Below are 11,747 nucleotides of genomic sequence, written 5' to 3' on the forward strand. Positions count from 1 at the left end.
GAGGACTCAGCAGATGTTAAAGCTGAGATGTTATAGCTGAGTTGAGGAGGACACAGCAGATTATGTTGCTGAGATGAGGACACAGCAGATGTTATAGCTGGGATGAGGAGGACACAGCAGATGTTATTGCTAGGATGAGGAGGACACAGCAGATGTTATAGCTGAGATAGATGGTAGTAGAATGAGGATGGAGCCGGTTTCCTGTGATGTGATGTACTAGATAAGATGTTACCTGCAGGGCATTATGGAGCCTGCATTGTCTTCCACCTGTCACTTGTATATGAGAATCCACGGAACAGGCGGTTCTCTCGTACAGACATCAGTGGCTCCTGTGATTCTGGCGGTGACAGCAGCTCATCCAGGGGTATATTTTCCCTGATTGTAACTGGGGTCTACGAGGAGAAGATGAATCAGATTGGTCACATACTACAGATAAATGCCTAGCTCAGTGGTTCCCAAACTTTATTGAATCACGGCGCCCTAAAGTATCAGCATTGTTTTCGCGGCACTGCGCCTAGGGGCAACCCCCCCAGTGACTTAAATGGGGGTACCACGAGGCTCTGCTCTGTTTTCCACAGGATCCTCCCTATTTCCCCAATGATCCGCCCTTTTAACGGCAAGCTATGCCCCCTTTTCGGGCACGTGCATTGTAGGCGCCTGAAATATCCTGCACGGTAACACTTAAAAGTTGGGAGGTATGATAAAGTGAGGAACGCCATTGTATCAGCAGAACGTCGCAAATCTGTGACACAGAATATTCCTCCCCAAGATTCGATTTTGTGCAAAAATCTCCTACTATGGGCCATATTCAATTATTTTTGCACCCGTGATACTTTTTCGTATGCCGGACTTTTCGCCGACATTGCTAGTTTTGCATGTGAAAAAGTATCTCGCGCGCTCCCGCTATTCGCCGTATTCAATTCCAAAGGACGCAAAAACGCATCCCTCCGAAACTCTTAACAGGCGAAAAGTGTTGTCAGAATTGGGGAAATCAGCCTGACACCCCCCGAAAAATGCACTAACATTGGGGATCATCTAGATATCCCCGATTAGCCCTACTGAAGCTATTTGGGGTACTTAAGTGCTGTCAATTGCTCCAAAATAGCGGCTTTGCACAAGTGGTGAAGAATGGCATTAAGCAGTTTTTTTGGTGAAAATAAGTAGTCCTGTCAAATTTGGGGTACTTGAAAATGGGTGCTAGCATAGTTACAAATCACTGAAGTCAAGTTTTAAGTGCCGCCAAAAACACTCCTTCAGCGAACACCTCCCCCATACTTGCAGACCCTCCAAAAGTCTATTTCGCTAGTTTTTGCTCCCATTTTCAAAGTGTTTTTTGGGGGGTGTTCCTTTTTTTTGCATTTCTTTGATGCAGTTATCCTTTGGGGGGCTGTCCAAAGGGTGCACAGTGGTTTCCGCACCTTTGCACCCCAAAACCGCAATTCTGCACTTTTTTCTGCCAGGTAATCATAGGCGAAACTTTTTCGCCTATTACAGTGCATTGACCTTCCGTGTACGCGAAAAGTCTTTGCAATTGAATACGGTGAATAGTATTTCACCGGTCACGGCTTTTGCACCTAATTGAGTACGGTCCAAAGTCCCTTATCTCTCATCATCATCATTGCACACAGAAGTCTATTCGATAATGTGACTGCATGGTGGGGTACACATTGCATAATAAATTCCCATCGTACTAATATACTTACAGGCTGTAATCTAAATGGGGGAGCTGTTTTTCCAGCCTCTAATTCCTCCCAGTTGATTGGGCAGAAAAATGGATGACCTGTCAGATTGCTGCACATCACCTGTCTCTTCATTGGAGACTTACATAGGAGCTATCGTAAAGAAAAACAGAAATGTATAGGCTGTTAATGGCAGATATGCACCAAATTATATCCTTATATCTTATGGCTCTTTATACACTTTAGGATGACATGTATACAATCCTTTACCTTTGTTTTCCAACTACATTTGCTGGAAGCTGATTCAACTTAACTGCTATTCTTCTAGTAAAATAATATTTGTGATGTTAATTGTCTGTGGAACAGTCAGGCCCACCAAATGCCGCGGTGGGCCCGGGTAACAGGGGACATGGCCTAATCGTGGGAGGCATGGCCACGCCCCCTTCCAGGAAAAAAAGAAGCTTTGCAGCACTGCGAATCAGCGCTGGGGAGGGGGGCCCTCTGAGCCCCCTCAGCCTGGCGCAAAGGGGGCATAGTCGCAATCAGTGGCATAGGAGACTGCTGTGGCTGCTGCTCAGCAGCCACGAGCAGTCTCCCACTGCAGCTCAGCACACGCCGTGTGCTGGGCTGCTGTGAGGGAGGGGTAGTGGCGCCGGGCCCCTCAGGAAGCCCGGGCAATCTGTACCCGCTCCCCCCCGTCTCGGCATCCCTGGGAACAGTACCCGGCAGCCGTGGAGCTGCTGCAGTGCCGCCTGGATCTTCCTTAGTTAGGATATTCCCGGCATTTAGCTTTATCCTGGTACCAGCTACCCCGCCCCCTCATCATGATGTCATGACAGCACATGTTTGGGGGTCAGGGCTGGCAAAGTGCGAATTCTTACCCTATTATGGCCCTGACTATCATTATTCTATATTGTATTATACTAGTATTTATATGAAAGTGAGTCCTCCAAAAGAGGGCACAATACGGCAAGTAATATGTATAACTAAAGATCTGATCAGTGACATTAAACCCTTTTCCTGCCACTGCTAAACCGACGCCATTGCAGCCAGGTCTCCTCCATACCATACTTTATGCCTAGCTAGTAATGACAAATAGAATCCATGTAATAAATCCAAAGCCTATTCCAACTGCAGCTTCATGATAGATGCCCTGTAAATGGGGCAGTCTTCTCAGAGCAAACTTCTCCCCTGGCCAACGAATACCCATCCTTCACTGCCGCAATAACCACCGGATCTACCCGGGTCACTGCTTTCCGTAAAAGGGTCCTTGAAAAATAACCCAGGTTGTGTGACCCAGGAATCCAACCCTGGTCTCTGAAGGACCCGGGTAATGGTGCTGTGTAAATGGCATGACCCAGGTCACGATGACCCGGGGCATGCCTCAAACTAGTGGATTTGCTGGCTTCAGAAAAGCTTGGAGTTGACATAATCTCCAAGCGTCCATTGTAAAACTGGAAGGAAGAGTCCAGGGCGTACGCCTAGACCAAGAAAATTACTGAGGTCCAGCTGTCAGTGTATAAGGGTAAAATCTGGCTCCGACCTGTGCTCAGTGTCCCAGGTTGGAGCTGGGTTTTTGGTGGAAAGTGGTATTACACATTGCTGCCTTGCTGCTGTAGTTACAAATGAGGAATATGGCTGTAACTAGGTGGGAATGCTGTGACTGCAGACATTTAGGGTTATATTTACTAAGGTTGCGGATTTTTTGAAGTGGAGATGTTGCCCATAGCAACCAATCAGATTCTACTTAACATTTATCTCTAGCACCTTATAGAAGATAATAGCTAGAATCTGATTTGTTGCTATGCGCAACATCTCCACTTCTAAAACTCATAACTTTAGTAAATATACCCCTTATAGCCTATTCGTTTAGTGTGTGCTTAGTTATAATATAGGTCTTATTTCCTCTGTGACTCCATGTTTTCCGGACCCAGCTATATGCGTGTTTATACTCACTCTATGAAGGATGTTCCGGATCTCTGGATTGAGGTTCTTTGGATATGGTGGGGCGTCATAAATGACAGAATGCTCAATTTTGATGGACTCTTCACCGGCATAAAATGGGTAGGACCCAGTGGCCATCTGATAGAAAATAACCCCAAATGAGAAGATGTCCACCATGTTGTCATATGGGGAGCCACAAAGTATCTGTGAAAACATGGAGAAACAAACGGTAAGTACATTGTCCATCCTGGCAGGATGCGTGCGTCATCCACAGACACAATGCCGGCTATTAAAGAGGCTGGGGTCCTGTCCAGCAGCTCCCGGAGAGCTGTGCAAGCCCCCAGGATGACAAAAATGGGGGCCCCTTGCCGATAGGTCATGCCCCCTATTTTTGTCCGCATACGCAAATGTCCCTCCTCCCGGAAATGAAATGTTGGGAGGTATGCCAATGTGTTATCTTGGCTCAGCACTGGTGGCGTAGTGGTCAGCATTACTGCCTCACTGCACTGAGGTTGTAAGTTCCATTCACAGTCGAGGCCCATTTTTGTGGCATTTGCATGTTCTCCCTGTGTTTGTATAGATTTCCTCTCACACTACAAAAACATACTGGTAAATTACTGGGCTTCTGATAAAATTGTCAGTATAATTAGATGTAACCAGCCCTGTCCATGTAATAAAGGGAAAGGAAAGCAAAGGAGGTGAGTTTGGGCCTAATCACACTCTGGACAACAACATTAAAGTGGATGATCTATCCTACACACATAATCTACAGACATACGGCACAACAATAAATGTGGTGTAAACATGGAAATGGCAACATGAAACACCTGATGAGGATGAATGTGTTACTCACCTCTGGGGCCATGTAACCTAGGGTCCCGACACACTCGCTGATCTTATTATGACCATAGATATTCTTCACTGCCAGGCCAAAATCCGCTATCTTCACATGGCCAGCTGCGTCCAGGAGAATGTTGTCCGGCTTCATGTCCCTGTGAGGAGAATGAGTGTAAGTTCTGTCGGTCAGAGAACTACCAGCTGTAGAACTTAGATTGTTGTAGAGATAGCTCACCAGAGTCAAATAATAAAACCCATTAGAGTGTCACAGTGCGGGATGCAGCAATACAGATTTTGCTGTCCAACCTCCAAAAATTACTTTTTCGGAGGTTTGGCCGCTCACCACATATGCACCAAGCTCCGGAATTTGATACATTCCGGGCTTGGATGAGAAAGGCAATGCCATCTATAGATAGCTTTGCCCAATAGAAGCCTATGGGCTTCTATTCGCAACTCCCCCTGAGAGAGACCCAACTGGATCTCTCCCAGCACTCCCCGTGGCGCGTTTGTCACTTGAAGCATGCGCCAAAGAACTTTTGGGTCATAAACCCGGAAGTCCTTCTATCACAAAGGATAGCTCTTACTTGGAGAGCTGTCATTTGTGATTGTTTGCAAGCCTACGGCATTGGTAAACGCCATTATGCTTGAGATGAGTGGTGGGATGCCTCTCCATAGTATGAAGATGGGACCAGTAACATGAGACGTGGTCACTAGGATGACATTAGCCGCAGATAACAGCTGCATACAGTCACTATCTGTGGGGTAGGATGAAGGGGGAGATAAGATGGTGTGTGGAGCCGTCACAAGAACCTTACCCCAAATTTCATGATGATACCCAGGAATGAATGACAAGAACATAACAGCTACACTTAGAAATAATGCGTTACCTGTGAATAATACCCCTTGTGTGCAGGAAGCTCAGCCCACATACTAGTTCTGCTGCTATAAATCTGATGAGGAGAGAAAATAATTATCAATAGCAAATATTGTGAAAGTAAGATAACTGATAATAATGAGATGGTACATTCCCCCTGATATCGTCACAGGACATAAGAATGAAACGTGACATATTGTCACACAGGCTTTTTGTGCGGCTGAGTAACACAATGGAGCCCTATTTCCAGGAGACTCTTTATTATACACAAACCTGTCACCATGGAAACCTATAATGGCCTGGCCTGGATTTATTAAGCTGGGTACACACTATGTGATCCATTTAAATGCTCTATCGTTCCGATGCAGATCGGAACAACAGTAAGGCTGGGATGTACTAAGGGCAAAAATGTGGTAAAACCTCCGAAAATGAAGGTAAAAGCCCCGAAATGTACTTTCGCATTCTGGTGCTTCGTCCCGATGGGTAACGCTGCCTTCAGGTGGTGTTACCCAATAGAAGCCTATGGGCTTCTTATCGGGACGCTCCAGGCTGGGAGGGATCCGATTGGATCCATCCCATCACCCCCATGGCCTTCTGCGCATGTGCAGAAGGACGCCAGAGTGACTCTGGGCTTGCTGGGGTGGCCCGGGTCCGACGCCACTCCCCCACTCCTACCGGTCAGCAGTCCAGCACATGCTGATGTGTGCTGGACTGCAGTGAGATACTGCTCACTGCTGCTGAGCAGCAGCAGTCTACTCTATATGTGGGGCGAAGAGTTCACACTGATCATGCCCCCCTGGATTTGCGCCAGGCTGGGGGGCTCACAGCACCTCCCTCCCCAGCGCACAGCTGAGGGGACAATAGGACACTCCCCCTTCACCTGCCCCCCTCCCACACTACGGGCCAGCTTTATACGGCCATGCCCAGCTTTAGGCTGCATAGGTCGAGCCCTACTGCAGCTGAGGAACAGAGATGCTGTTACTATCTCTCATATTAATAATTATATTTACGTATTATAAACGTTGGGCCCAGATAGGCGAAATGTTTTCTATGTATTGCTGTTATACTGATAGGATGCTATGGGGGGATGGGCACCAGGCTGTGGAGATAGAGGAGCAGCTATGGGGCAACAGGGAAAGGAGCCTAAGTGGTAGAAACAGTAGAAATTTGGGCCTGGGGTTTTCTTTTTTGGAAACAAAAGCTAATCTTTCACTGCAGCCAGACACCGAATGTACCCATTGTCACTCTTACCTTGTAGTACTGATGTCAAATGGGGCTCTGCTCTTTATGAATTCGGTGAGGTCTCCCCCATTCAGGTACTCCATGATGAAAACGACATTGTCCTGTGTAAGGGACAGAGAGCGTGGCAGCAGTTACATTATGCACATTACTCTGACACACAAAAAGCAATACTCACCATAATTGGGTGGCAATCCCGACCATCTGGAAAAGTGGTCTTCCAACCGGCTACCGCCCAGCACACCACTGCACTCTCTCCACAGCCGTCCACTTAAGGGTGGTCTGGGGGGTGATTCGCGTAATCTCAGCATTGTATAGTGGGGGGCATGGCCACAATGACACGGTCAATTCCCCACTCTGTCCCCAATGCCGCATCATCTCCCAGCCATGCCCTCTCCTAAGCCGTGCCATGCGGGGTGTGATCAGTGTGATTGGTCACCCAGAGGAGAATGCTGCTGCTGATCAGCCTCGCTGGTCCCACCGCAGCCCAACATACAGCAGAGGGGCTTTACTAGACCTAGGGGGGCCCCATAGAAAAATTATGACAGGTCCCCCCTCCCCCTCCGCACACCCTCCCCAAACTCCCATCCTCCCCTTTCATGATTTACCTCTGCTCCATGGTCGTGTCTTTCTTCAGCAGTGTGCTGCACAGGGCAGGCACATCTCTGGTCAGCTACATCTCTCCTCACTGACTGATGCTGGGAGGAGCCGTGCTGAGCCTGCTGGGACATCCCCGCATAATGGACAAGCCTCTTCCCAATATCAGTCAGGAGAAACAGAGGCGGAGCTGACCAGGAGGGCAGATGTGCCTGCCATGCGTGGCTCAGCATACTGCTGAAGGTTGACACAAACATGGCTAGCCTGGTAACCTGACAGGAAAAGTGTTACCACTACCACAGCAACAATGATTGTGTTATTACCCTATTCCTCACACACCTTATTCAATTCAATTACATAATATATATATATTTGCAATAAAATAGCCAGCAAGCTATGGCATTGGATAGTCTGGCTGTGACCTATAGGAGGAAGGTGATACATCAGTATCTGAAAATGAAAACTTTTTTAAGGAACCGATGAGTTACTATAAATATTTAATTTTTATTAAGCAAAGCTTAAGAAGTTATTCATCATTGTGAGAGACTCTTACCGGTGTCTGGAGCGCGGCATATCCATGCGTGAAGAACGCGCTCTCTCCAGTTATTTCCAGGATGTCTCTCTCTATGAACAAGGTGTTCTTAAAGCTGTCCACTAATTTCCTCTTTTGTACTACTTTCACAGCCAGCAGCTGTCCGGTGATGGAATGGGAAGCCAGCAACACCTGGATGAGACAAATAGTGAGGACTGGGACCGGAGGGAGCGGTGCAGTACGTAATGCAGGGCAGGCGATGCCGTGTCACTGATATAGCTACTTCATCAGCATGGGGGGGCACTATGGCATATGTGAACTGGGATTTCTGTGTGGCATAATGAGTACTGGGGGCACTGCAGTGGGCTTAACACATTTGTATATACATTTTAACAACATTACCAGCATACAGTATTTTATTGATGATTTTATTGGTAGGGGGCCCCACATGTTAGTTGCCCTGGGGTTCCACAAACCTTAATCCAGTCATGCAGGAACAGTCCAAAAGCAAATATGGAGGAAGAACGGGGAACACGCTGCTGTTTCCTTCAGATTTGCCTTTTCAAATGGACCCCATTGTACAGGCATATATGATGGAGAGCTCCCATTGTGTATATAATTACTGATAAATAATACGATGTGCAAGTAAAGCAAAGTTCTTATGTCATCAGACGGTCTGTTCTATTTTCTGCAGTGTTTACAGAGAAGTCAGGAAAATCCCTACTGATCACTTACCTTCCCGAAACTTCCCTCTCCGATCTTTCCATGGAAGGTTAAACTTTCCAACAGGTGAGAGGCAGCCGATGTCTCCGGGGGGCTGGCTGAGGGGGTCTTATTTCCACCTTGTGATATAAATAGAAATCAGCATTTTTAACTGAAATTAACTTTGTGGGGTTTTTTTATCTGCCAATGTAACTTTTAAATGTTACAGGTAATTATAGCATAGAGGGCGGTCAATACCCTGAAAACTGCGGTTTTCTGAGGTTTGATCACATTCCCCATATGCACCAAGCTCAGGAAAGCAAAACTTTGTGGAGCTTGTACCCCATAGCCTAATATAAACTTACGGTCTTCTTACTGAATAATTACCCGACTGGGATCTAATAGGATCCGTCCCAGAGTCCCCTGCAACTCACGCATGCGCAGGCCGGCAGCTGCACATGTACAGAAAGACTCTCGGATAATTACCTGGAAGTCCACACACTGCAAAGGACAGCTCTTATCAGAAGAGATGTCCTTTGCCATTATAATCGCAATTGTACATGCATTCTGCATAACTAAAAGCTGCTATGTAGGATGAACGGCTCCTGACACTGTTGAGGGAGCCGGCACTGCACACAGGGCAGTCACTCCGGACCTCCAGCACCCCCCTTTCCCACTGTCTCCACTTAATTATACAGTCACCACGGGGGTTCAGGCCACGAGGCCCTGCCCCTTTCCCGTGTGGTCCGCCCCCTATCTGTGAGGGCACGCCTCCTTTACGGCATCCTTCCTCGCACCAGGTGACACCAAGGGAGGGACGTCACTGAGTATTAATGTCATTTTTCTGTAGTACCCAGTCAGTAAATTATTATGTGGCCTTATCATATGTGACAGAGATTAAACAGATTAATAAGGAGTAGATCATCCCTGACTACAACATTGGCTAGGACAATAGAACAACAAAGTGACTGGCAGAATAGTAATTATTATTCTCCATAACAATTCAAAACAAGTTCTAAAGAGGTTGCAGAGAGCTGGGAAAAGATGTAAAGGGTCGTAAAGGTCATAGGGAAAGGCCGTAAAGTGCGGCAAGAGGTAAGAGAGGGGTAAATACATTACACCTATGAAATGTTGATGGTGGTAATGTTTATAGAGAAAGAAGGAAAAGCGGGGCTACCTATAAGGGCTGATGTGCACAGAGATGTACAAAGTACATACAGCAATGGCGTCTTTGGATGCAGCTGCTGTGTATAAAAACTGTGACTTAGGGGTCACTGGGTGCAATGAGGCGGGTCCAGTTCTGCACATGCGCAGAGCGAGTCATTCGCATACACAGTCCCCCTACCACTGGGTTTGCGTGCGACTCTGAATCAACCCCAATTGGGAAAGAAAAGGTTAGGCAGAGAAATGCACCAGTTTGCTGCTAGCTCACAATAATTTACCTGTAAAATATAAATGTTTTCACTGTGTACATAGAGCCTGTTTTACTGTTGCACAGGAGAGCATCATGATCATGTCACATAAATGTATCGCACAGCGCATGTTGTGTACAATTTGCACCAGTATTGCAAGTTGCACGTAACAAACACTTAGCACCCGTGCGCTTGGTAAGGCGGATTTGGTTCTTCATGAGCAAGTGCAGTAGCGTAAGATAACTTGCACCTCCCCGAGCAGCGTGCATATTTAGGGTTGGAGTTGTGTCTGATTGATGCGCTTTGTAGGTGGGTGCTTGGTGCTTGCGCACAGCAGTTAGTGGTGTCGAGAGGAGGGGTACTCATTACTCATGTCAATTGCACATTGGGCAGGGAGAATGAGGAGGCTACCGCTGCTGAGCTGCAGTCTCCTCTCTCTCTGCAAGTGTTACGGGGAAAGACAATCTGCCCCACCCCTTCCCAGCCCGCGGCACATAGTACTTTGTAAGCAGCAATACCTCCCCTGGTACCTTACCCAGTCCCCTCCCTCAACAGTCCTGACAGGAGTACTACTATATCTTATACCTCACTTACTTCTATATTACAACACATTTGGTATTTTCCAATAAAAATAATTTTACCTGCTGTTTTCTTAAATTTCTTTTTTCCGCCCATGTCCTCACTTGTGTGAGTCCGCTTATTGCCTCGCCGATGTGACACAGCTATAGCTGTATTGATGGGCTTGCTGGGTCCCTCGCCTGGATCTCCTGGCTCCTCCTCTTTCCTTTTTTTAATTCTCCCACTGTCTCCCATCTTGTCTAAGGGCCTCTTAATGGCCGCTCTATTACCACTGGTCTTATCCATCTTCCTCCTCTTATTAGGGGCTTCATCTGATGGCTTCTCAGATCTAGTCTGACTCTTTTTCCTATTCTTTTGGAGAGTCTTTGAGGCCGCCTCAGCTGCCCGGTTCTCCTTGTTCACCTTAGTGCCTCCTTCCTCTAGGATATTAGGAGGGTCTCCTCTCATCTCACATACATCCTCCTCCTTATTTGTCCCGCTAGGAGCCTCTAGCTCCTTTGTAGCGCACCTGTTCTTCTTTGGTCGCTTTCTTTTTTTTGTTCTCATGTTATATATTATATAATAATCAATATAATAATCACAAGCTCGCTAAGCACAAGAAAAGCACCTTACCACTTGAAATGGTGAAGATACAAAAAGGGAAATTATGTTGCTAAGCTACTGAGCCAGCAGCCAGATGACATCGCAAAGCAGTTTGTGACATCACTGTCCCTAACACTCTTGGTGCTAAAGGTTGAGAATCTTTGGGGCTGTGTCTAATATATGTATATATACCAACTCACCACTACAGTCCAGGTTTTAAGGATATCCATGCTAGAGCCCAGAAGGTTATATCAAATGACTGAGGAGGTGCTAATTAAGTCACCTGTGCTAAAGCATGGATATCCTTAAAACCAGGACTGTAATGGTGGAGTTTGGTAACCTCTGTCATATGTGATATCATGAGTGTACTAGTAAAAAGTCAAATGATGAATAAAAGTGTCCTTTTGAAACAGTGTCTACTCTAGAGTGATTAAACAGGCTCATTCGGCTTGAGTCCTCATTGGAATCCCAATAGTGGGGATCTGTGCATCCTATACAATCTGAAAGTATAACCCTCCACCGAGTCAACCAAAAATAAGGTGATATCTGCTTGTCTCTACTGGCTGCCGTTATTTATAGATAAATATATATATGTATATATATATACTGTGTGTGTGTATATATATATATATATATATATATATATATATATCCATCGTTGAGACCGGCACTCCTATAAAAACAGTTACCCAGGTGCACATCCAAATGGGATCAGGGACAGCCCATAAAATAAATGAAGTAGTCGGCAGCACTCCCAAGGGATTTTTCAG

At 46.4% G+C, this 11,747-nt stretch overlaps 1 protein-coding gene across 1 annotated transcript; it reads right to left on the reverse strand.

Annotated features, from left to right (window-relative positions):
- Positions 1–242: 242 nt before the first annotated feature.
- LOC148542758 (protein kinase C theta type-like) lies at positions 243–10,941 on the reverse strand. The gene is made up of 9 exons (XM_088467407.1): positions 10,458–10,941; positions 8,438–8,544; positions 7,724–7,894; positions 6,586–6,677; positions 5,348–5,410; positions 4,477–4,615; positions 3,636–3,827; positions 1,704–1,832; positions 243–392 (listed from the first exon to the last, which is right to left on the reverse strand). The coding sequence occupies exons 1-9, from the start codon at positions 10,939–10,941 to the stop codon at positions 243–245; spliced, it is 1,527 nt and encodes a 508-aa protein (XP_088323533.1).
- Between the last annotated feature and the right edge of the window lie 806 nt (positions 10,942–11,747).

Source organism: Taudactylus pleione, unplaced genomic scaffold, assembly GCF_031769625.1.
Source record: "Taudactylus pleione unplaced genomic scaffold, aTauple2 ptg000009l, whole genome shotgun sequence".
Lineage (NCBI taxonomy): Eukaryota > Metazoa > Chordata > Amphibia > Anura > Myobatrachidae > Taudactylus > Taudactylus pleione.